At 36.5% G+C, this 27,606-nt stretch overlaps 1 protein-coding gene across 1 annotated transcript; it reads right to left on the bottom strand.

Annotated features, from left to right (window-relative positions):
• Positions 1 to 27,233, bottom strand: slc25a22a (solute carrier family 25 member 22a). Its single transcript, XM_056451761.1, has 10 exons — positions 27,066 to 27,233; positions 24,565 to 24,690; positions 24,422 to 24,477; positions 21,270 to 21,360; positions 19,521 to 19,578; positions 14,371 to 14,431; positions 11,626 to 11,773; positions 9,839 to 9,993; positions 7,260 to 7,335; positions 1 to 5,454 (listed from the first exon to the last, which is right to left on the bottom strand). The coding sequence occupies exons 1-10, from the start codon at positions 27,083 to 27,085 to the stop codon at positions 5,301 to 5,303; spliced, it is 945 nt and encodes a 314-aa protein (XP_056307736.1). The 5' UTR covers positions 27,086 to 27,233; the 3' UTR covers positions 1 to 5,300.
• Positions 27,234 to 27,606: the final 373 nt, after the last annotated feature.

Here is a 27,606-nt window from a genome sequence, read left to right as displayed (position 1 = left end):
AAAAATGATTGTATAATATAAATCTATGTTGTGTTGTCTTTTAGCAATTTAATATGACAATAAATCTAAAAATACTGTATTACAGTATCAGTCATAATGTGAAGGTATTCAATAGCAAATGTAAATATTAATGAATAATAACCACATATTTAGGGTTTATTATTCAGGACAATTTAGCTACATTTTGTATTACAGTAGCTGAAAATAGTCATGAAAATAGTAATAAGCAAATATTAATCATATTTAACAGTAATACATTTATTTAGTCGATTTTTTTAAGGACTGAAATATGGCATGGGCATGATTTCATGAGGTTCAGCCTTTTTATTCAGATTATTTCTAAATTATTGCATAAATATGTGCTGGTCCTTCTATATATATTAGTCTTCATTGCATGAAAAGTAAAATCACAAATACCTAACATCTAATTTACTACTAAATAAGACTGAATACTATCATTTTACATCGATTATACGATTCAAAGATACATTCTCAGGTTTGCCGAAACAAACAAGCAATATGTTGCTCATAATAAGTGTTGTATATTGAATATTATACGATATCAAAGGGGCGTGTGTGTGTATTGCGCTTGTGCCAGATCTGTTTTTGTGCTTGGATTGTAAAAATCATCATCTATTTTTGGTGTGTGTGTGTGTGTTTTTATTTTTTTAATGCCACCTGCAGTCTAATTCCTTAAAGTACAGCGAAGGGAAGAAGGACAGATGGTGGAGAGAGTGAAAAACACACTTTAGTGTTACATAAACGACGAAAAACGAACGCGCTTACAGCCGTGCGCACAATTGACCCCTCACACACACACGATACGCAAACACAACAAGTTCACAGCTGAGAAAACATGACGCAAATCAGAGGTACGATTGAAAACAATCACCTAAATAAGACTAAATCATCACAAATTAAAGCAAAACAACATAAAATTGTCATCACAATCATGAAAATAATCACAGATCTTAAGATATGTCGCAGCATTTGGAATGTTTAGGTAAAAACGAACACAAAAAAGGCAAAACAAGGTCATTAAGGTCCGATTTAAAGCAGGCATGAAACGCACTTCCATTTTAACACCGTTTGCATTCATTTAGACAGTTAATAATAATAATAATAATATGTGAGGTAACCGGTCAGAAGGGTTATACACTGGTGAAGTCCTACCTTTGACCTTAAAAAATAATAAATAAGAGCATCTGAACAGTTTTTATATGGCGTAAAGCTCTTGAGATGTTAGACAGCACCATAAAACCCTCTGGACATCAAGATAATGGTCATTAGCGTCATTGTTGTATTGATTAGTGACTTGTGACTGTACACAGATCAAATGTTTGAGGCTAGTATGATTTTTTTTGGTAATGTTTTTAAATGTTCTCTGTTTTTTATTATTGAACATGTCTAAAAATGTAATTTATTCTTGTGATGCATAGTTAAATGTGTTTTTTTATTTATTTTTTTATTAATTAATGCTTCATTTATTAATTTCAACACTTTAAGATTACTTTTAGATTACTTTTGACTGATAAAGTATATTTTATACCGCTAGGCGATATTGCCGAAGGTATTATTACAATCAAAATTATGTTTTCCATTTTCTTTTTTCTACTGTTGATTTCATCATAAACTAACCAAAACTAAAAATAAGAAAGTAATCTAAAAGTAATCCGATTAGTAATCCATAATCTAGCTTTCAATATTAACTACAAATTTTATCCAGAAATTTGTAATCTTTAATCTACTCATCATTGTGAAATCTTTCTACTCTTTTTAAAAGTCCTTTTGGTGACTTTTAGATTACTTTTTTACTAATAAAGTACATTATAGGACTAGGAAATATTTCAGAAGGTGTTATTTCAATCAAAATTATGTTTTCTTTTTGTAATTTTGGTTTTATAATTTAAATTATAATCAAATTCAGATCATAAACCAAAGCTAGAAATTAGTTAAGTGAAAAGTAATCTAAAAGTAATCCAATTAGTAATCCATAATCTAGACCTAATATAAACTACAAATTTTAGCATGACATTTGTCAACTTTAATCTACCCATCACTGTGAAATCTTTCTATTCTTTTTAAAAGTCACTTTTAGATTATTTTTGACTGATAAAGTACATTATAAGAATAGGCGATATTGCAGAAGGTATTATTATAGTCAAAATTATGTTTTCCAATTTCTTTTTTCTACTGTTGGTTTTATAATTTAAACTACCATCAAAATCAAATCATAAAACCAAAAATAGAAATGGAAAAAGTAATCTAAAAGTAATCCAATAAGTAATCCATAATCTGTTAAATCAACTTCAAATACCTTTTTTTGGTCACTTTTAGAATACTTTTAGATTACTTTTGACTGATAAAGTACATTATAGGGCTAGGCGATATTCCCAAAGGTATTATTACAATCAAAATGTTGTTTTCCATTTTCTTTTTCGATGTATAACTTTAATTAAATTCAAATCTTAAAACCCATACTAGAAATGAGTTAAATCAAAAGTAATCTAAAAGTAATCCGGTTAGTAATCCATAATCTAGATTGCAATATTAACTACACATTATATCATGAAATCTGCAATATTTAATCTGCTCATCACTGTGAAATCTTTCTATTCTTTTGAAAAGTCCTTTTTTGGTCACATTCAGATTACTCTTAGATTACTTTTGACTAATAAAGTACATTGTGGGGCTTGGCGATATTGCGTAAGGTATCATTACAATCAAAATTATGTTTTCTATTTACTTTTTCTACTTTCGGTTTAATAATTTAAATATAATCAAACTCAAATCATAAAACCAAACCTAGAAATCAAGTTCAAACTAGTTAAATCAAAAGTAATCTAAAAGTAATCCAATTAGTAATCCAAAATCTAGATTGCAATACTAACTACACATTTTATTTTATTCATGAAATCTGTAATCTTTAACAATTTCTTTCAAATTAAATAAACATGCTAACCTCAAACACTCGATTGGTTGTGTACATTCAGCTGCAGGTTAATATTAACCGGACGAGTTTATAAAAGTCAGTGTACTGAGGCTAAAACTGGGAAAGGGGACAGAGGTATTATAGGCAAGGATTTTGGTCAGGAATCGTTTGGCAGTATGAAACAGACTCGAATGTTTGTCAGCATGGGCCAAAAACACTCTTGATTGCACACACAGACCAGCTTATCTCACTCCAGCCGACCACACCTATTGTGAGTGAGAACATTGTCTTTGACTCTACACAACAGCCTGAAAATCGATCCGAACGCCTCTGCGAGAAGCAAAACACAAAAAGTAAACGAGAACTAAGACCTGAGAGCGTTCGGGAGTTTTTGTTCGTTTCGTTTGGTAGTGCACAAAAAAATCAAGCTCACGATTCCAACACTGATCCATTACAGGTTCGGCTCAAATGGTGTGTAAACTGGCATATTAACTCTTCCAGATGCCAACAACATAACGGGGAGGTGTGCAAATAAGCCATCGTATAACAAAACGTAAAGAAAAAAAACAATCGCTTCATAATATCATCTGCATATATACAGTACACAGTAATCAACAAAGATCACACAAACAATCAGACACTGATAAAACTATTCATACAAATATATAGTGAGATATACGTCGATATAATCAGGATTATCAATACATTTTCAGACTTCGGCCCAAAATCTGGAACGTGTGCTTATTAGCTTCTTGATAAAACTGGAATGACTATTAGAAGCTGTCAGATAAAATGATACAGCCAATGCATTAATATTCATAATCTGTAGCATAGCCCATCGCAGATTTACAGGACAGGCATTACAATCGATATGCGTGTTACTTTGGCGTTTATCTGACGGATGTGAAACTACAAACTGCTTGAGGGGGTGAAAACTTTTTCAAGCTAGCATCTTAACTGGAATATTTAACTAGCCGAGTCGGGTTTTCAGTGGGTGGGACACAATATGAACTTATTTGATATGCTCATGAGTATTTATTACGTGACGTGATATTTGGTTAAGCATCTAAGATACAGAGTTATTGTTTTGCTATATTTTAAATGAGCTTTTATTTAATTTTCGATAAGTTTTTATTTCGTTTTGAATATTTTGAAAAACAAATGTATTTGTTTAAATTTGCATATTCATTTTACAGTCATGACAGTTATAAATATTCATGTACTTTCTATTAATTTGCTATTTAATTATATAAATAAAATGTTTAAATAGACAATGTTTTAGATTAGATCTATTTAAAGATAACAACCACTTGCACGTTAGATTTTTCATTAGAAACTAAAGCATACTTTCCATGGCATTACATACGTGTCCCGGCCTAAATAAGGAACAAAAAAAATCTACTTTGCATATCTAATTTTTTAATTAAACTTCAAACCACCCTATTAAAGTGGTTTAAATGAGGTTTTATCTCATATTTAATGCTATTTTTCTATTCAGATTGAAACAGATTTGAGCCAAAAAATGTACTGTGGACATGCAGAACCAATCTCTTAATCCAAACCGATTATCTCCCAGAGTGAGGGAACTTTCCGGATGTTTTAATGGCCACTTCTTGCAGGCATTTCCATTTGGATTCAGTCAATTTGAGAAACGCTTTCAAGTCTAATTCACATTTTTCGTTCACTGATACGTCTCCCCTCAGCTCTTCAAAGAAATTAATCAAATTAACCTCTGAAGCCGACGTGTCATTTTGAAACACAAGCCTCGATAAGGCGTAAAGATATGCTGTTCTCAGGTCAGAAACTTTGGACTTTATAGTACACTCAAGGATGTGTGTCTTTTCCACACTTTTTCTCAAAGTCATTCGACGCCCAGAGGAAAGGCGTTCGGAGCTGGCCGTAATAAAGACAAAAACGACGCCTTACAGAGGGCAAGCTAATCAACATTACATGCCCTGTTCTTCCAGGAAATTAGCAATTAAAAAAGAGCTTGATATTTTAGTACATAATTAACCAGAGCACGAGTTACGATTGATCGCTGATTTTACGCTTTAAATGTCATGAGATGCCCAATGATCGGACAATGGCTCGAGATTAAACACTCATAAAAGGATATAACTTCGCCTCAGCGTGAGACGGGACGAGACAAAAATAAAACAGGCAGCTTGGCAAACACAATCTCACTTTACGCTCAGTATTAAAACCACCACATTCAGATAAAAAATACACGGCGCTTTGAACAAAAACGGCACGACAACAACGATTAAAATCAGTCTGACTGGTCCACGCTTTGATCCTTCTGCGAGATGGGGGAGGGGCGGGACACTGACTGGTGCAATGCGTGATGGGAGGCAGTGGGGGTGGTTGGTTAGTTGTTTCGTTTGGGTAGATAACTCAAGATGAATTCACCCACGCCGAGGAAATAGACCACCTGAGCGATGCCGAAGAGCGGCGCGATGACCAGAGCTCGACAGTACGCCCCCTTCAGGAACGCAGCGGGACCTTCGTTGCGTAAAATTTTCCTGCAATCAGATAGAAGAAAAAGAAATTAACATTTGACCTAAACTACAGCTGGAGGATATGACGAAAATCTCACATCATGCTATAAGATCTAAAATCTAAAATCTTATATCTTGATAATAATAGTTGAACTCAGAATTATTCCCCCTCCTGTAAATTATTTTTTCTTTATCAAATATTCTCAAATGATGTTTAACAGAGCAAGGAAATTTTCACAGTATTTCCTATAATATTTTTTCTTATTTGTTTTATTTCGGCTAGAATAAAAGCAGTTCCTAATTTTTTAAACACTATTTTAAGGTCAATATTATTAGCCCCTTTAAGCAATATTTTTTCAATTGTCTACAGAACAAACAATCATTAATAAAAATGAGATATTAAAACTATTATGTTGAGAACTGTGTTTAAAAAATTATGTTAAACAGAAATTGGGGGGGCTAATAATTCTGACTTCAACTGCATATCATCTTTTCTGTAAATTCGATCAATCAATCGTTTATATATGTCGACCACATGGAAAACACTATTTATTTGTCTTTTCCATTGTTATACTGATAAATCGACTCATCTTATGTGATTATTTTCCACCTTTATTTAGAACTTGATTTTTGTAGCAAATAAGCTAATTTTATAACTCTCTAGAACTCAACGGTCGAGTTTTATCATTTATGAATCCATTTAGCCTATCTGGCTGGAGCACTTTTAGCTTAGCTTAGCATAGATCATTGAATCGGATTAGACCATTAGCATCTCGCTCAAAAATTTCGAAAAAAGGGTTTTGATAATTTTCCTATTAAAAGCTTGACTCTTCTGTAGTTACATCCTGAATTAAGACTGACGGAAGATTAAAAGTTGCTATTTTCTAGGTCGATATGACTATTGACCTTATTCTACAATGCGGAAGTGCACTCATTTTCGCTCGACTTCCGATTCAGTTGCCTATATGGGAAATGACAAGAAATAATAAACGGCAGAAAACGGTCAAACTACTCGCTCTACAAACAAGTGTTTGCATGACTATACATAAAAAGTAGAATAATATAATAAGAAAAGATCAGTTTGCAACATAAAGCAGCATTACGAGCTGTTTTTAACCTCTAAAAATGAATGGACGTGAATGAGACCGGAAGTCTCGAGCCAAAAAGATTCAAATGGCTGCGCCAGCTAATACGCGGAGAATAAGGTGAATACTCTCATTCTAGTGTAATAATCAAGGAACTTTGCTGCTGGACCATGGCTGAAGCAGGTGCAAAGACATTACACAGCACTGTTACTCACGTATTTATTAGAGGTGCAACAGTTCTCTTTTAAAAAATCCTTTCAGATTGTCCTCCCATAGTTTGGTGTGATCTGTGAACCGCTTTTCAGATGCATTATTGATTAATGTGCATTATTAATATTGGTTTGGTGAGAAAAACAACTGTGACAAAGCAAAAAAGTTCTGCCTTTGTACTCTTCCGATTATTTTTTACATGCATTGCATGTGGGAAATCCTGTCCAATCACGTTTTAATACAGTATGTAAATCTGTTGTTGACATCACGTTTCCTCACATGTGCGGTGTGTGGTGTGTCTGAGTGTTCAGCGTGGCAAGTGAAGGAGACCAAAACACAGCACATCGCCGTCAGTGTTTACACTCGATGTAAATTCAGAAAGACAAAAATAAAATAAAAATAACGAATGACGATTTTCTTGAAGATTTTTTGTACTTTTTAAATGATATATTCAGCCAAATGATAGCATAATAGGGGCGGATTAATAAAACAAGGTCACCTGATGAACTCACCGGCCAATATAAATGATCTCACCTGATACAGTCCGTCACCCCACTGTAAGAGTCCTCTTCACTGCCTCGTGTTAGTGACTGCAGTCTGGTCTTGATCACTGAAACACACACAACGGTTCAACGTTCAGTTACAAAAGCGCAGAGATGTGGCTTTTTGCATTACACAACAGTTCTTGCTAACATATACTGTGGGCTACGTTCCAGAAGCTAGCGAGCTGCTTCACTGCATACTGCCTGCTTAGCATCCTGACAGAGGCCAAACGTGACTGTTTTGGCAACGTGCAATTGGCCTAAATAGAGTTTAAATAGTTAGTCGATTAAGAGAGATTAGCACATGTATCATACGTGGAAAGTACACAAAAAAAAACTTGAAAACAAATATTTATTGTGCAGTATTTCAATAAAAATACAAAATAATATTCAATATTCTGTACTTTCACGTTTAACTGATTAACGATATGACAAAATTATTATTCAGCACTTTTATTTAGTTAGTTAAACGAGAGATTAACATGTGTATCACACGTGGATATAAAGACATAATAAACTTGAAAACCAATATTTAATATGCAGTATTTAAATAAAAATGCTAAATAATATTCAGTATTTTGTACTTTTACAATTGATGTAATATACTATTGGCAAGCATTCAATGTGTAATATTTAGTGTTCAATATATTCAAATTATTACAATGTAAAATGTTCATTAATATTATTGGTATTGGTAATACTATTACACAAATATTCATAAATATAAAGAGACAAAAATGTAAACAGTCAACATTTAGTTTACAATTAATTATTGAAAACATGAATTATGAAATGTTATGTTAGTCAGTCAGTCAGTCAGTCAGTTAGATAGTTAGTTAGTTAGTCAGTCAGTCAGTCAGTCAGATAGTTAGTTAGTTAGTTAGTCAGTCAGTCAGTCAGTCAGTCAGTTAGATAGTTAGTCAGTCAGTCAGTCAGTCAGATAGTTAGTTAGTTAGTCAGTCAGTCAGTTAGTCAGTCAGTTAGATAGTTAGTCAGTCAGTCAGTCAGTCAGTCAGATAGTTAGTTAGTTAGTCAGTCAGTCAGTTAGATAGTTAGTTAGTTAGTCAGTCAGTCAGTTAGATAGTTAGTTAGTCAGTCAGTCAGTCAGTTAGATAGTTAGATAGTCAGTCAGTCAGTCAGTCAGTCAGATAGTTAGTTAGTTAGTCAGTCAGTCAGTCAGATAGTTAGTTAGTTAGTTAGTCAGTCAGTCAGTTAGTCAGTCAGTCAGTTAGATAGTTAGTTAGTTAGTCAGTCAGTCAGTCAGTTAGATAGTTAGTCAGTCAGTCAGATAGTTAGTTAGTCAGTCAGTCAGTTAGTCAGTCAGTTAGATAGTTAGTCAGTCAGTCAGTCAGTCAGTCAGATAGTTAGTTAGTTAGTCAGTCAGTCAGTTAGATAGTTAGTTAGTCAGTCAGTCAGTCAGTTAGATAGTTAGATAGTCAGTCAGTCAGTCAGTCAGTCAGTCAGTCAGTTAGTTAGTTAGTTAGTTAGTTAGTTAGTTAGTTAGTTAGTTAGTTAGTTGACTTTATTGGTACCCGTAGGTAGATTCTTGTTGCAGCAAAGTTTGGCATTTGATACAAACAATTAAATCCCACATATACATACCCACATAAACAGTACACATACAAAAGTACCTTATAAAATATTACAATTTATTCAGAGCGACAATAGATGACAAAGCTTTTCCTGTAATGTTTTGTCCTACTAAAAACCATCTGAAACCTTCGACCAGAAGGATCAGGATAAACTCCTCAGACAGAGGATGAGAGCTACTGTACAGCTACTAATATTCTGGGCAATACGTAAAAGCTGCCTACTATACAGGGATTCAATACTCCAGCTGTGATTTACCAATCGACCTGCTGGACCACCTAATAACCTAATAAAATATTCAGTAATACAAAATCAATATAAATATTCTTTCAAAAATCTAAACTTAATAATGTAGGGAAAACACTATATTAATATTCAGAATATTGACAGAAAAAGTGTTTGTTTATAAATTATATTGATATTTTCAATTAGGAGAGACGAGAACCGGTTTCAAGGTTTACCGCGGTTTAGAAAAGTCACGGTATTAAAATCGCTAAAACTCTACCGTTCCTGCAGTATATGTATGTACTTTTTTTATTTTCAGTATTGTCAAAGCCTACTTTATTTATTTATTAGGCCAATAAACCTGAACTGCAGTGGCTTACTTTATATCCAAAGAAAAGAAATATACCTAAAGATGCCTTTTCAAGTTGTAAAGAAGTCTGTGTTGACACTAATGAAGCTAGCAGAAGTTAATGATTTATTTGAATTATTTAGCCTGACATGTTTTAAAATGTCTTCAAATCAAATACTATATTGTGTTCAATGGGAAATTTGTTTTTGTATTAACCCAGACATATATTTTCAATATTAAAATGAAATGTGTCTGTAATTTCTCTTGTTTTTTTCTGATTTAGAGTGCAGTGTTCATTACTGGATTGACTTTACTAAAGCTGAAACAAACAAAACTGGTATAAATCTTCTAGTATCAGGACACCAGTTATATTACATTTACATTTACGTTATGGAGGAGTAACGCACCATCTACAGGGTTAACAGCGACTGCGGCTGTGCTTCCCGCAATGCAGCCCGAGATGAAGGAGACGTAAAAGGGTGCAGGACCATCTCCTCCTTTCTTCCCCAGATTATTCAGATTAGCAAACAGAGGGAAATAAATGATGGAAAACGGGACGTCCCTGAAAAGAGAGAAAACACAAACGTGAAAATGCTTATCCTGTCAGCATCAGTGATGGTTGTTTTGTGATACAGTGTCAACCACTAATGTTGGGAAATATGAGCAAAGAAGGCTGTGAAAATCATTTTATTGTTTTATGGGGTTTTTTTTGGGGGGGGGGGGGGGGGGGGGTAATTTTACAGATCCCATACAGATAAATAGTTGAGTTCCACCACTTTTGAATCCATTCAGCAGATCTCTGTGTCTGAAGGAAACACTTTTAGCTTAGCTTAGCATACTTCATTGAATGGGATTAGACCATTAGCATCATGCTCAAAAAATTAATGAAAAGATTAAATATGTAATATTCAGTAATTTACATTATATCAAACATCTAAACTAAACTTAATAATATACGGAAATCATATTCAGAATGTTTTATAAATGAAAGACAAAGTTTTGTTTATGAATTATAGTGATGCAGTGTCATCCACTAATGTTGGGAAATATGAGCAAAGAAGGCTGTGAAAATTATTTTTATTGTTTTATAGGGTTTTTTTTGGGGGGGGGGTGATTTTACAGATCCCATACAGTTAAGTGGTTGATTTCCACCATTCAATGTATCTGAAGGAAACACTTTTAGCTTAGCTTAGCATACATCATTGAATCAGATTAGACTATTAGCATCATGCACAAAAAATTCAAGAAAAGATCATTTTACAGCTTGACTCTTAAATTCGAAACTCTTTTTTTTTTTTTTTTAATATTGAGCAAGACGCTAATGTTCTAATCTATTTCAATTCCGATATATTGCAATGGGGAAAACATTTGGAAAACAATATGTGTAATATTAAGTGTTCAAAATATCACAATGTAACATTTTCATTAATTATTAATGTTATTTTTTAATACTATTATATAAATATTCAGAGATAAAAAGAGATAAAAATGTAACATATTGATATTTAGATTTTAAAAAGAGATTAAACAATTATTGAAAAGATTAAATATGTCAACTCTTCGAAAAAGAGTTTCAATCAATTTCCTATTTAAAAACTGACTCTAAAATGAAAACTTTTTGAGTGAGATGCTAATGGTCTAATCCGATTCAATGATGTATGCTAAGCTAAGCTAAAAAGGCTCCAGCCAGACCTAAAGATTGCCTAAATAAAATAAAAAATGTAAAAAAATGGTGAAACTTAACTACTTCCAAAAGAAAGTGAAGCATCCCTTTAAACATTCGATCCTTTTCCAAAGAGCTTTCCAAAACATTCAAGAGTTTGTTTTTGGATGCAAGTAGAGGATAAGTATAGTGAAAAGTGCTATACAAGTCAACATGAATTTAATTAAGTTATTTTATTTATTATTATCTTATTTTATTGTCACCCAGGTGTGCTAAAAATGTGAAATAGTTATGGCAATATACTTCAAAAATTATTTACCCTGTATGAATTCATAGCGGTGTCAATAACTGTGCGCACACACATTTAATAAAGATATTTGTTTTTATATATATAAAACTGCACTCTGTTTCTTAAAAAAAATTAAATTTAAGAAAAAACTGTGATAATAATATAAAAAGATCAAAAGGTTAAACAATAAAGACGCTTTGTTCTTTGCTCATACAGTATTTGACAGTGTGTGTTTAGCTGACCTGAGCAGTGTGGCCCCCAGGCCCTTGTAGAGCCCCGCGATGCCCTTCTCCTTCAGCAGTTGTCTGGTGAGTTGCATAGCAGTGGGGGACTTCATCTCCACGGGGCCCCCGGGGGTCACAGCCTGAGGCATGAGCTTCCTCTGAGCCGCTGCACACAAAACACAACACATCCACATCCGCCAGAGATATAGTGACACTCACGGTTAGACACATATAACAGACTAGTAACCACTGCTTTAAATAATATTCATTAATGCTGACAATGGCTTCAGAATTCAGAATAATAATATAAATAAATTATTTTTTTAAAATTACAAAAAAACGTATAATTAAAATTATAAATGAATGAATGCTTTAGAAAAAATAGATCAAATAAACACTTCCTCCCCTTCTTTAGTGTTTAGCACAGAAAGAGACTCATAAACAGACCCCCTAGTTTTTCGTAATTCCCGTGATCGCTGAATCCAACGCAAAATCAACAAAAAGTCAGGAATTTTTGCGATCCTGCAAAGTTTTTAATTAAACTGTTAAAAATTAATTAAATTAATTAAAATCAAAAATTTATTAAAGCATAAATAATCTCCTAAAACATCAAATTCTAAATCATAAAATCAAAATATATTTATTTCAGTTTGCAGTGAATTGTTTTACATGACTTATAGACGTGGGGGAATCACGGTGGCGCAGTGGGTAGCACAATCGCCTTGTCTGTGTGGAGTTTGCATGTTCTCTCAGTGTTTGCGTGGGTTTCCTCCGGGTGCTCCGGTTTCCCTCACATGTCCAAGGACCTGTGGTACAGGTGAATTGGGTACGCTAAATTGTCCGTGTGTGAATGAGTTTTTGTGGGTGTTTCCCAGTGATGGGTTGCAGCTGGAAGGGCATCCGCTGTGTAAAACATATGCTGGATAAGTTGGTGGTTCATTCCACTGTGGCGACCCAGGGTTATAAAGGGACTAAGCCGAAAAGAGAATGAATGAATGAAAGACTTATAGATGTTGCATTCGCAGAGCACATGATGTATTTGAGTGTCTCTCTCTCTCCTGTCCTGCGCCCTCACAATAATTACATGGAATGGATTGGGGGGTGGGGTTGGTTGGGGTTTGCAGCCTGTGCAGACCGCAGACGCGGATGAAGCGCGAGGGATTTACATGTGAAGCCAGTGTAAAGATGCGATTAGACATACTGTGACGCAAATTGTGCGTTTGACGTGCTTCAAACTGCAAAAAAAAAGTGAGCAATGGAACAGACAGAAAAGCAAGCGGCCTACAATGATGGAAATTGGTTCAAGGATGACGGCATGCTTTACATGTATGGCTGGTATTATGATGTTCATCATGAAATCGATAAATGATTTCGTTTAACTTTCCCTGCAGTTAACGAGAGAAATCGCTTCCCTGCGACGAGTTTTACGGCAGTCTGTGTATTAGGTGTTACAAAGATACAATATGAACAAGGAGACAAAGAGGGTTACATAGATACAATTCCAGCAAATTAAACAAATTTAAATGATTTACACCCAGAGAGAGAGTTTTACATGCAATATAAATGTTTGAGTCTTTTAAAGAGTTCACATATAAATCAAAGTCCTTTCTGAAAGTAAAAAAGTAAGGGTGTTTCTTTGAAAATGTACAGTTATGGATGTAAAATTCTGCCTAAAAAAGCAATAAATTAATAATAAATGTAAAATTGAGAAGGATCTACATTCAGCGAGTAACCACAGAATAAAATTTGGGGGGAAATACAGAAGTTTGGAAATAAGGATTTTTTGATGAAATTGGAAAAGTCAACCCAAAAAACTTTACAGTAAGTACACTCCTAAAATAAATGGTTTAGTGTTTAATCATATGGAGTACAGAATGAGCATTTAGGGGAAATTTGTTTTAGGTGCATTACGGTAGGGGGATGTCCTAGACAGGGTTGGGAAACACTGCCCTAACGCATGTCCTAAGTGAGGTACATGTAGGATGCTCTGGGGAGTGAAATCTGAGAGAGAGAGAAAACGTAGATTCGTGCATAAAAATTAAGAGTTATACAACCTTCCTTTGGATTAATCCTTACTGTTTTAGATCTTGTCTTGACAAGAGACCAAAATAAATAAGCTTTATTTTTTATGATTTGTGTCATTGTGTCAGCTTGCACACCTACTGTAACAAAGTAAGCTACCTAATATGATAAATAAGAATATATTTATTTATTTATTTTAATATTATTTTTTTAACCGCAAAATTGTCTGCAAATTTTTGGGAATTACCACCACAAAATCAGTCAATTTTATCGTAACAAATCACCAAAAAATCGTGAAAAATTAGGGGTTCTGCAAAAAAGTTTGAAACAAGGGTAGCTAAATGATGACAGAAGTTTTATTTTTGTGTGAACTATCCCTTTAAATAAGCTTTAATTTTCATGTTTTACAAAAATGTTTTTAAAAATATTCAAAAAACCTACATCGTATTTATTACACTGATCAAATTATACTCAAGCGTACTAAATAATATATATACTGACATAATATTCCTCACAGTGACTTATTTCACCTCAGTTCTGTACAAATATTTATTTATATTTATTTATAAATTGATATTTATTTAGCACACAGCCATGTCTATCAAAGAATTGTAATGTTCTACGTCTAAAAAAATGAAGTTGTCAAATGTGAACACAAGGTGGCAGTGCTTCATTTCTCTTCTCTGCCCTGATGTCTCACTTCTCCCTTCACTCCTTCCTCTTTTCTGGATATATTCTTACCGATTCTTCCGGCGTCTTGCAGCTGAATCTTCAGCATCTCCATCGGTGTCGTAACGATGACCTGCAACACAAACACAAGCTTAACCTCAAAAACCTGAAGAAACGAGAACAAGATCATTTAAAGGGCCACACGTGTATTTACATCAACCTAAAGCTGCTGTGAATGGTCAAACTGATTACAAACGCCCTTTATAAATGATTTTACACTGATGTTAATGCCTCTTTCCGTTATTAAACCTCAGAGCCTCGTCTGAAAGCCTGTAATTTATGCTACTACTATTTTAAAGGAACCACCACGTATAAAAACATACAATTAACACATCCTCCTACATGCTGCGGTTCAGATGGGTTCATAAAGCAGTTTATGATACATATTTTGCATCCTTAATGTGTCAAACTATGGTGTTTTTTGCACATTTCTAGATGGTTGCTAAGATATTTGAGTGTTTTAGCATATCTAAAATATGTTTGAGTGTTTTTGCTACATTCATTAGTTGTTGCGAAGTAATTGTGAGTGTTTTTACTACAGTAGTTCCTTTAGTGGTTACTAGGGTGTTGTTAATGTTTTTACAAGTTTTCTTAATGGTCGCTAAGGCATTGCTATGGTGTTATGAGTGTTTTGCTACTTTAATGGTTGCTAAGGTGTTTATATAGGGGTTGTGAGTCATTTTACTAGTTAACTTAGTGGTCGCTAATGCATTGCTATGGTGCTGTGAATGTTTTTACTACTTTAGTGGTTGCTAAGGTGTTGATATGATGTTGTTAGTCATTTTACTAGTTTCATTGGTGGTTGCTAAGGTGTTGCTATGGAGTTGTGAGTAGTTTAACTAGCTTCTTTAATGGCTGCTAAGGTGTTGATATGGTGTAGTGAGTGTTTACTAGTTTTTCCAGTGGTAGCTAAGGTGTTGATATGGTGATGTGAGTGTTTTTATTAGTTGTTTCAGTGGCTGCTAAGGTGTTGCTATGGCGCTGCGAGTGTTTTTACTTGTTTTTCAGTGGTTGCTAAGGCAACGCTATGGTGTTGTGAGTGTTTTTACTAGGATTTTTAGTGGTTGCTAAGGAATCGCTATGGTGTTGTGAGTGTTTTTACTAGTTTTTGAGTGTTGCTAAAGCATCGCTACGGTGTTGTGAGTGTTTTTACTAGTTTTTGAGTGGTTGCTAAAGCATCGCTACGGTTTTGTGAGTTTTTTTACTAGGTTTTTTAGTGGTTGCTAAAGCATCGCTACGGTGTTGTGAGTGTTTTTACTAGTTTTTGAGTGGTTGCTAAAGCATCGCTACGGTGTTGTGAGTGTTTTTACTAGTTTTTGAGTGGTTGCTAAAGCATCGCTACGGTTTTGTGAGTTTTTTTACTAGGTTTTTTAGTGGTTGCTAATTCATTGCTATGGTGTTGTGAGTGTTGTTATGGAGTTGTGAGTGTTTTTACTTGTTTATTGATTGCTAAGGTGTTGTTTTTGTGTTGTGACACTGCTGAAAAAACAGCTTTAACTAGCGTAGGCTGGTTGGTTGGTTTTAGCTGGTGGATCACCCTGGTTTTAGAGGGGTTTTGGCCATTTCCAGGCTGGTTTCCAGTCATTTCTAGCCTGGTCTTTCCAGATCAGGCTGAAAATGACCAGCTTTTGGTTTTGGCTGGGCTCCCAACCTGCCTAGGCTGGTCAAGCTGGTTTTAGCCGGTCATCTCCCAGTCTGATCAGCTAGGATCGGGCTGGAAATGACTGAAAAAAGCCTGGAAATGGCCAAAACCCTTCTGAAATCAGGCTAGTCGACCAGCTAAAACCAGCCAACCAGCTTAGGCTGGCTTCAGCTGGTTTTCTCAGGGGGAGGGTATTTTTGCTAGTTTCTTTAGTGGTTGCTAAGACATCATGAGTAATTTATTGATTGAATTTTATTGGTTCTCTGTTGTTTACTGAATGTAGTCTTATAGAGGCTCATGGAGGGGAGGGGAGTGAAGTGTAGTTTACATGAACATGAAGCAGCGTCAACAGCACAGTCGACACACAGGTACGCATTCGTGTGTGCTAGCTCTGATGCCACCGGAGACCCAATTACACATTTCATCAGATCTGAAGAGGTTTGTCCAGGTCTGCGGCTCATCTCCTCTGCTCTCCACACGCCTGACTCGGCACTAGTTGATGGGATTATTTGAGTGAGATGCCGGTTGTTAGAAAGAGCATGTCAATCTTAATCAAGAGTCTGCTGTAATCCCATCATTTAATCCAGCATGCCTGTAAAGCTGCTCATTGACAACAGTAAGACGATCACCTCAGAGAGGTCACATGACTGGATCACTACAACTCAATCAGCTAAAGAAAACTGTCAATAGCGGAAGTCATTTAAGTGGTTGAGCTGACATTCAACCATCCATCTGAAATAAATTTGAATTATAAATGTGTAAACGGAGAGATTTGAATAATAATAATAATTAACATTTAGTATATCTACACAAAAGATAAAATGCAAAGAAGCTGTATGATTTCTACAGATGCTTTCAGTATAAAATGACTATTTCTATGGTGTCTATGGAGTCAATTTCTATATTTATGAGTGTTTTTACAACGTTAGTGATTGCTAAGGTGTTGATATGGGGTTGTTAGTGTGTTTACAACGTTAGTGATTGCTAAGGTGTTGATATGGTGTTGTTAGTGTTTTAACAACTTTAGTGGTTGCTAAGGTTTTGATATGGTGTTGTTAGTGTTTTTACAACTTTAGTGGTTGCTAAGGTGTTGATATGGTGTTGTTAGTGTATTAACAACTTTAGTGGTTGCTAAGGTGTTGATATGGTGTTGTTAGTGTTTTTACAACTTTAGTGGTTGCTAAGGTTTTGATATGGTGTTGTTAGTGTTTTTACAACTTAGTGGTTGCTAAGGTGTTGATATGGTGTTGTTAGTGTTTTTACAACTTTAGTGGTTGCTAAGGTGTTGATATGATGTTGTTAGTGTTTTTACAACTTTAGTGGTTGCTAAGGTGTTGCTATGGTGTTGTTAGTGTTTTTACAACTTTAGTGGTTGCTAAGGTGTTGCTATGATGTTGTTAGTGTTTTTACAACTTTAGTGGTTGCTAAGGTGTTGCTATTATGTTGTTAGTGTTTTTACAACTTTAGTGGTTGCTAAGGTGTTGCTATGATGTTGTTAGTGTTTTTACAACTTTAGTGGTTGCTAAGGTGTTGCTATGATGTTGTTAGTGTTTTTACAACTTTAGTGGTTGCTAAGGTGTTGCTATGGTGTTGTTAGTGTTTTTACAACTTTAGTGGTTGCTAAGGTGTTGATATGGTGTTGTTAGTGTTTTTACAACTTTAGTGGTTGCTAAGGTGTTGATATGGTGTTGTTAGTGTTTTTACAACTTTAGTGGTTGCTAAGGTGTTGATATGGTGTTGTTAGTGTTTTTACAACTTTAGTGGTTGCTAAGGTGTTGCTATGATGTTGTTAGTGTTTTTACAACTTCAGTGGTTGCTAAGGTGTTGATATGGTGTTGTTAGTGTTTTTACAACTTTAGTGGTTGCTAAGGTGTTGATACGGTGTTGTGAGTGTTTTCACTACTTTAGTGGTTGCATAGGTGTTGGTATGGTGTTGTGAGTCATTTTACTAGTTTTCTTAGTGGTCGCTAAGGCGTTGCTATGGTGCTGTGAATGTTTTTTTCTACTTTAATGGTCGCTAAGGCGTTGCTATGGTGCTGTGAATGTTTTTACTACTTTAGTGGTTGCTAAGGTGTTGATATAGTGTTGTGAGTCGTTTCCCTAGTTTACTTAGTGATTGCTAAGGCGTTGCTATGGTGCTGTGAATGTTTTTACTACTTTAGTGGTTGCTAAGGTGTTGATATGGTGTTGTTAGTTTTTTTACAACTTTAGTGGTTGCTAAGGTGTTGCTATGATGTTGTTAGTGTTTTTACAACTTTAGTGGTTGCTAAGGTGTTGATACGGTGTTGTGAGTGTTTTCACTACTTTAGTGGTTGCATAGGTGTTGGTATGGTGTTGTGAGTCATTTTACTAGTTTTCTTAGTGGTCGCTAAGGCGTTGCTATGGTGCTGTGAATGTTTTTTTCTACTTTAATGGTCGCTAAGGCGTTGCTATGGTGCTGTGAATGTTTTTACTACTTTAGTGGTTGCTAAGGTGTTGATATAGTGTTGTGAGTCATTTCCCTAGTTTACTTAGTGGTTGCTAAGGCGTTGCTATGGTGCTGTGAATGTTTTTACTACTTTAGTGGTTGCTAAGGTGTTGATATAGTGTTGTGAGTCATTTCCCTAGTTTTCTTAGTGGTTGCTAAGGCGTTGCTATGGTGCTGTGAATGTTTTTACTACTTTAGTGGTTGCTAAAGTGTTGCTTTGGTGTTGTGAGTCATTTTACTAGTTTCATTGGTGGTTGCTAAGGTGTCGCTATGGAGTTGTGAGTAGTTTAACTAGCTTCTTTAGTGGCTGCTATGGTGTTGTGAGTGTTTTTACAACTTTAGTGGTTGCTTAGGTGTTGATATGGTGGTGTGAATCATTTAACTAGTGTTCTTAGTGGTTGCTGAGGCGTTGCAATGGTGTTATGCGAGTGTGTTTACTACTTTAGGGGCTGTTTTAAGGAGTTTTTTTAATACTTAAGTTATTGCTGAGGTGAGTAGTTTCTTTAGTTGTTGCTAAGGTGTTACTATGATGTTGTTAGTGTTTTTACTAATTTAATAGTTGCTAAGGTGTTTGTGTATTTAGCTGACATTCAACCATCCTTCTGAAATAAAATGATTGTAATTAGATTTTAATAATAATAATAGTAATAATTATTATACAGTACATCTACACAATTTCCAAAGTTCGAAGAAGCTGTATGATTTCTCCAGATGCTTTGAGTCTAAAAGGGCTGTTTATCTGAGTGTGGTATTGTGGAAGAACACACACATTAAGCAGGCGAGCATCATTAAATCGCTCAGCTCCTGTATAATGCGAGAGCTGATGTGTATGAGCACCTGCTTCAGGTGAAAGGCTGTTAATGGAGGATCAGGCCACGTGTGGATAATGTGAATGTGTTTATAGCACTAATGCATCTGTGTTTTGTCTCTTCAGCCATTACACACACAATGATCTGTATGCTGCTGAATCGTCTGTTAGCAGAGGCTCAAGCGTCACGTGTGTGTGTATGTATGTGTGTGTGTGTGCGTGTGTGTGTGTGTGTGTGTACTGACTTGACAGGTTCCTGCACCGCAGCCAGCCAGCATCTCTTTCAGGAGAGTGAGTTTCTGCCTGAGGAAGAACAGAAGAGTGTAAGCTTTCTTATTATCAACACACAAACACACACACACAAACACACACAAACAGAAGCACAGATACATATCAGAAACCCCCATACACATCAGAAACACACACACACACACACACACACACACATCAGAAACACACATGTACATCAGAAGCACGTATCAGAAACGCACATGCACATACACAACAGAAACACACACATCAGAAACAAGCACACATTAGAAACACATATACATCAGAAACACACACACATCAGAAACATACACACACACACACATCAGAAACATATATCAAAAACACACACACATCAGAAACACACACACACACACATCCGAAACATATATCAGAAACACACACACACACACACACATCAGAAACATATATCAAAAACACACACACATCAGAAACACACACACACACACACATCCGAAACATATATCAGAAACACACACACACACAAACACACACACACACATCAGAAACATATATCAGAAGCAGACACACACACACACACACACACACACATCAGAAACACACACATCAGAAACACCCACACACACACACACACATCAGAAACACACACATCAGAAACACACACACACACATCAGAAACACACATACACATCAGAAACATATATCAGAAACACATACACATCAGAAACACACACATCAGAAACACACATACACACACACACACACACACACATATCAGAAACACACACATCAGAAACATCCACACACACACACACACACACACACACACACACACACGCACACACACACATATCAGAAACACACACATCAGAAACACCCCCACACACACACACACACACACATCAGAAACACACACACACACACACACACACACACACACACATCAGAAACACACATACACATCAGAAACACACACACATCAGAAACACACACACATCAGAAACACACACACACACATCAGAAACACACAAACACATCATAAACTAACACACACACACATACATCAGACAAACACATACACATCAGAAACACACATCAGAAACACACACACATCAGAAACACACGCATACACACACACACACACACACCATGGACACCAATACACATTAGAAACACACACAAACACATCATAAACACAAACTAACACATCAGAAACACCACACACACACACACACACACACAGTTATTAGACACACAAACATATATACACACACACACACACACACACACACACTAGGGCTTGTTAATAATTCACACTTTGTCTTGGCGATGCCGGTCAATAATTCACCGGTGCCGTTTGTGGTCGCCATGGAGACCCAGCCGAGCAGGGCATTGTGGGTATTGTCTGTGTGCTTCAGCCCTTCTGTAATATTAATGTGCTCTGGTAATGTAATACTGTGAGCTGAATTGATTGAGACGTTCAACAGCATCGGTATGTCGCACACCCGTGTCAGATGGTGATATCCCGGTATTTTCATGTGTTTCGAGGTCGCCATATTGAGAGAAGAGGGAAACGATGAGCTGTGTGTGTGTTTTTGTGGACGTGTTCAAGGCCGGTAATGAAAGCAAGCAGTGTGTCGGAGCAGATGATGTGTGAGTGTGTGTGTGAATGAGCTCAGTCATCGTGTTTATACTGATTAGTGCATGTACTGTACATGTGTGTGTGTGTGTTTATGTCTCACCCGTCTTTAGAGAGGTGATGCCTGAAGAAATCATTTGCCGCCAGCTTGATGGCTTTTTCTGGGGTGACCAGAGTCAAGTTCACTGCAGCACCTGAGAGATAGAAAATGTAGATTATTAACATTTTTCCTGTGGTGTTCATTTTTAAAATGATCTCTAAATTGTCAATTAACTTTAAAGGCCCTATCATACACCCGGCGCAATAAGGTGCAAGACGTGTTTGGCGCGATTTGTTGCTATTTTCAGACCAGCGCGACCCTAATTTTCACGTGTTGCGCCATCGTTGTTTAAATAGTAAATCCATTTGCACCACTTTGTGGACTCATGGGTGTGCCGGTCTATAAAAGAGGTGTGTTAAGGTGCATTGTTGGTGAGTTGCTGTTTTGAGGAACTGAAATGGACCGCGCCATTGACCAATTAAAAGCTGGTATAACATCCAGCGCAGAGCACATTAGTAATGCGCTGGTAATGCGCCTATGCAGGTCTATCTAAACGCTTACACACTGCTTAATACACACAGGATGTACAGCAATACACAAATATCTTCACAGATGAAAAAATAAAGGATTAAAATCTTACAAAAATATTATGTACTACATAAATATATCCATGCCTTCTTCATGTCGAGTTTTTAAAAAAAAAATTATTCGTGACAATTTGCATTTGTATAATGCTAATTATATTGCAAAATAATTTGTATTATCATTAACAGTTTTATTTATTATATGCATATTTACATTAGTTTCAATAAAAACAAGTTTCGATTTGTCCACCTGTCGGCACCATATGAGGCATAAGGACAGGATGTGTGTTTGGATGTAATGTGTTTTTGACCACACTTCGTTATTATTGTTCATTTATTCCTTTGCTGGAAATTAGAACTGAATTTAGAAATAGTTTTGAAACAAATCTTTGCGCTTAACAAACTAAATTAAATATGTAGGCTACTGGCCGTCTACAGTGGAGTGAGTTTCCACCATTTCCTTATTCACGAAAGTAAAGGAGTAAAGTAAAGAGTAAAAGGAAAAAGAAAGTAAAGAGACTGAATGGGAGAGACTCGTTCTTTATCCTCACGCTGCACTGTTTTCTTGCTAGTGAAGCGTTCAGTTTCACTTACAAAGTACGCCAAATAAATAGCAAATGCGGGAATGGGAGATGAGACTCTGATTGGTTTAATACACAGTATGGTCAAAACACACCCAAAACTCATTAAAAGAATAAGCACAACCCTGTTAGACCATGCGCCACTGCGCATAGTATTATTATCCGTCTTAAAATAGCAAAAGTGGATTCGGACATGCCCTTAATGCGTTTGCACCCTGCACTTAAAGCTGCAGTCACACTGAACTTTTCTCCCCATACACTTCCATTCATACGCATGTGAATGCCTCAGACCGGAAACGCAAGGTCATACATCATGTTTTGCAAGGTTGCTGCGGTGCAAAGTTCAAGCTTGGTGAACTCTGACCTGCGAAATCGAATCACTTGACTGCGTGAGACCAATCAAAGATCAAAACATGACCTCTCTGGACAGAAATTTAAAACATGGAGCAATCACTCGCTTTTTTTAATGTCTAATCATCTTGTTTAATCCTGCCTCTTTTCGCAGCGCCGCACGACAGGATTTCGCATTATCAAACTGCAGCTTTAGACTTTGCGCCTAAATCGTTAGAGCCCAAAGTCTTAAAGGTGAAGTGCATTTTTGTTCAGTGTGTGACATAATCTAAGCTGAAACTTAAAGAGAGGGCGGGACAGGGGCGCCGCTAGGGTGGTGGGGAGCCCATACTTAGCCCATATATTTAGGAGGCCCCCAGAGACATTATCAAGTGCCCACGTAACCCCCCCCCACTCTTAACTTTCATCCGCAATCCCCAACACCCCCCTCCTCTTCACTGTCATCCGCAATCACTCCCCCCCCTCCCCCGCTCCTCAATTTTATCCGCGACAACCCCCACCACCCCCCCCTTCACCCCCCGCTCTTCACTTTCATCAGCGATCACTTGTCAGAGGGCCCGTGGTGGCCAGCGGCGCCCCTGGGGTAGGACATGGAGTAGCTCCTTCCCCGTTTTACAAAACTGCCAATAGCATTTCGTTTTATCACAGCTCTACTACCAGAGTACTTAAGCTCAAGTGCATAGCATTAGCATCTTAAAGGGGGTGGAACATGTCAGACACTAGAGAGCATTTGATTGGTCAGAAGATTTTATGAGAAACTGGAGCTAATGTCAAAAATCATTGATCCATTTAAACTGTGAGCTTTGAATGTTTGTATCCTATTAATGTGGATTTTGTCACTGTTTTGGAGCACTAAGACTAACTAAGACTATTACTAAGACTAACATACTGATATTAGTATCTAAAAATGTTTACTATGATCTCACCAACCCAGGCTCATTCTAAAAACGTAGCTATATATACATTTCTGGAGAGCGCCAAATATGTTCCAGGAGCTACATTTTTTTGCAGTTTTTGTTTTCTTAAATCCACTAGAGGCCGCTGTGTACACTTTTTGAGATCTCAAATTTCTCTCACGAGTGCCATTTGCGCTGCCTGTTCTCGTGGAAATTCGCCAAAAGCCAATGTCGACTGCATGACCGACCGACCAAACAACCCCCCCACCTACCCCCTTCCCAAAACCCAACCGATTGTGTTTTCAAAAGCACCAATTGGCCCATCCACCGCCTTCTCTAAACCCAACCGGTAGTGTTTTCAAAAGCACCAATTGCACTGCCTTCCCTAAACCCAAGCAACTGTGTTTTCAAAAGAAATTCAGAGAAAGAACAGAAATGTTATTTACTTGTTTCTTTCATTTTTTTGCTTTTTTCTTACCCGCTTTCTGCAACCGTTCTTCACCAAATTCGAACCTCATCATCGCAGTCAACTTCACTCCACGTCACAAGTCTGCCAACATACACAGCGAGCCACTGTACAGACTGGAAACAGCGGAAATGCCGTCCATTTGGAGGTAAGTGGTCAGCTGGTAAGCGCGAAAAGTAACGACGTCATACCGCCCTGTAGCGTTTGTTTTAAAGACGAAATGCAGCCATACGTTCTTCTGACTACATAATTTGCTGTCTCCAGAAACGTATATAGGGCTACGTTTTCAGAATGAGCCTATGTTGGATCTCACGGGCACTTTAACACATGCACTTACCTCTGTACATGCCGAAGTATCCCTCTGACCGTATGGTCTTAATAAGGCAGTCGGACCTGCAGAACGCAACATATATAATGTACATGTGAATCAGTCGAACTGAATCTTTCTCCGTGATTCGAATCGTGTGTTTGAACACTCACATGCTGGTGTAGAGGCGGGATCCATTCTGCTGGTTCTGAAGGCGAGTCTTGGCCAGATCAATGGGGAACACACACGTAACGCCGATCAGTCCAGCAACACCGCCGTTTATTAGCTTGGCAGGCAAACTGAAGCGAAAAATAAAAGAGACAAACAATTGTGCAATTAGGTTTAAGGAGGTTGCTAAGGAGTTACTATTCCGTTTGTAAGATGTTCTGAGTGTTTTTTAGGTTGTGCCTATAAGGTTATTTGGTTGCCAGGGCATTACTATGCAGTTGCTTTGGTTTGGTGCTTGCATACCTCTCACTAACTATGTTTCTATCCAAGGATGTGAATTAGATTTATGTGTAAAACTGAAGTATCGCATTAAAAATTTGCGAATAAAGCAGCGTTTCATTCAATGAGAGTCAAAAAGAACAAATCGTCACTTCCTGATAAACTGGCGTCAAATATATAAGTGTGTGTGTGTGTGTGTGTGTGTGTGTGTGTATGTATGTGTATATATATATATATATATATATATATATATATATATATATATATATATATATATATATATATATATATATATATATATATATATACTGGGTGGGCCATTTATATGGATACACCTTAATAAAATGGGAATGGTTGGTGATATTAACGTCCTGTTTGTGGCACATTAGTATATGTGAGGGGGCTTCAAAATGGGTGGCGACCATGGTGGCCATTTTGAAGTCACCATCTTGGATCTAACTTTTGTTTTTTCAATAGGAAGAGGGTCATGTGACACATCAAACTTACTGGGAATTTCACAAGAAAAACAATGGTGTGCTTGGTTTTAATGTAACTTCATTTTTTCATGAGCCCCCTCACATATACTAATGTGCCACAAACAGGACATTATTATCACCTCACCAACCATTCCCATTTTATTAAGGTGTATATAAATGGCCCACCCTGTGTGTATATATATATGGGATATGTCCCCCTCACTTTTAGAGACAGACTATTTAGGAACAGGTAATTAAGAATGTGAACTTTTGGATTTCATACAGCTGTCCCCCCCCAACTTTTAAAATGTCCACTACGCCCCTGATATATATATATATATATATATATATATATATATATATATATAATATGGAATTTGCTGCGGTAGGTGAAGCTGCTGTCGGCTTTTTTTACCTACTGTATATAATAATGACTTATAATAATATAGTATATAATAAATGACTGATGAAACGCAGTAGTCTTATAAATAAGAGTATTTTCAATCAATACGTGAGCATGTAGTAGGCCAGATAATTGTGAAAATGTTTATCTTTGAGGTATTAATCTAGTAAATTAAGTCTCCAAGAATTTGTCACTGTTATGAACGAATCCTTATTAGTCTAAAAAAGTACTGAAAAATTTTAATAATAAATAACTATTCGTGGTATTCTCCACCATATCAATATTGTGCACGTTGATTATCATGATTTATTACATGGCTGTCTGGAATACTCTCTTCTAAATGGTATGCCGTAACATTCCAAGGTATGTTATTCCAAGATAACAACCGGTAAATAACACAGGCTCATCCTGGAACTTCGAACCACCTTAACGTCAGTGAATACGTTCACATCCATATATTTACATTTAAATTCATTTGGATCATTTACATCCGTTCAGTGCCATCTTGTGACTGAATAATGCGCAGGTTAGTGTATACTCCGATCAGCTGTTTTTGTTTCTGTCAGTTTTGCGTTTTTGACTGTTTGGCGCCATCTTGTGACTGAATAATGTGCAGGTTAGTGTATACTCCATCAGCTGTTATTGTTTCCGTCAGTTTTGCGTTTTTGACTGGCGCCATCTTGTGTCTGAATAATGCGCAGGTTAGTGTATACTCCATCAGCTGTTTTCAGTACTGTCAGCTTGGTGTTTCTGACTGTTTGGCGCCATCTTGTGTCTGAATAATGTGCAGATTAGTGTATACTCCATCAGCTGTTTTCAGTACTGTCAGCTTGGTGTTTCTGACTGTTTGGCGCCATCTTGTGTCTGAATAATGCGCAGGTTAGTGTATACTTTATCAGCTGTTTTCGTTTCTGTCAGCATTGTGTTTTTGACTGTTTGGCGCCATCTTGTGTCTGAATAATGTGCAGGTTAGTGTATACTCCATCAGCTGTTTTTGTTTCTGTCAGCATTGTGTTTTTGACTGGCGCCATCTTGTGTCTGAATAATGCAGTTTAGTGTATACTTTATCAGCTGTTTTCGTTTCTGTCAGCATTGTGTTTTTGACTGTTTGGCGCCATCTTGTGTCTGAATAATGTGCAGGTTAGTGTATACTCCATCAGCTGTTTTCGTTTCTGTCAGCATTGAGCTTTTGACAGTTTGGCGCCATCTTGTGTCTGAATAATGCGTCAGTCTTCGAGGCTGTCCTGTCAGGCTTTATTCTATGAAAACAACCTCCTGGATGTACTTTATCCCTAACATACTGAATATATCAGCATATGTCTAGTATTGTCTGACTTTTGAAACTCACCTGATCTGTTTGTCAGCCATTTATCTGGGTCCCTGTAGTTCTTCAGTGTGTGTGTGTGTGTGTTTGTTTGTGCGTGTGTATATGTGTGTTTAAGGCGACGGTCTTTGTAGGCTTCTCCAAGACTTTTTGGTTTTGGAATCTCAGTGCATTCACAATCCTCTGCCAGATATCTGAAACACACAGACACACACAGAAAGAGAGAGGGTTATTGAGAGTGTGTTTATAATACAGGTGTCATCTCTCGCTGTTTGACTCCAGAAATTCTTCCCACTGGACTCATCCTTCTGTTCCTCTCACCTCATCTCTCTATGTCTTATTTATATTCTCATCACACTTTGGCGTATGCAGAAGTTTAAAATAGTTCACTCTGTGAGATTCTCCAGCACACACATCGAGAGTCTTGTTGTATTTTGGGGTGAAATTGGGAACAAGTCTATTTTAAAGTCATGAAACAGCATATTTTTCTGTAATGTGAAAAATTGGCGACTGAAACTGGATTTTCGACAGAAATACTAAATGTAGAGCAGGGCTTGAGTTGACC

This window comes from Danio aesculapii, chromosome 25 (genome assembly GCF_903798145.1).
Source record: "Danio aesculapii chromosome 25, fDanAes4.1, whole genome shotgun sequence".
Lineage (NCBI taxonomy): Eukaryota > Metazoa > Chordata > Actinopteri > Cypriniformes > Danionidae > Danio > Danio aesculapii.
The sequence above is the reverse complement of the archived record's forward strand: the minus strand, read 5'-3'. Positions and strand labels throughout refer to the sequence as shown.

Bases quoted from the DNA above. Each gene is read 5' to 3' on its own strand.
- slc25a22a (XM_056451761.1), bottom strand. From the start codon at position 27,085: ATGGCTGACAAACAGATCAG. The intron at 21,361-24,421 runs GTAAGTGCATGT...TCTATCTCTCAG, and splicing joins ATACTTCGGCATGTACAGAG to GTGCTGCAGTGAACTTGACT. The intron at 7,336-9,838 runs GTGCGTTACTCC...TGTGTGTTTCAG, and splicing joins CGCTGTTAACCCTGTAGATG to TGATCAAGACCAGACTGCAG.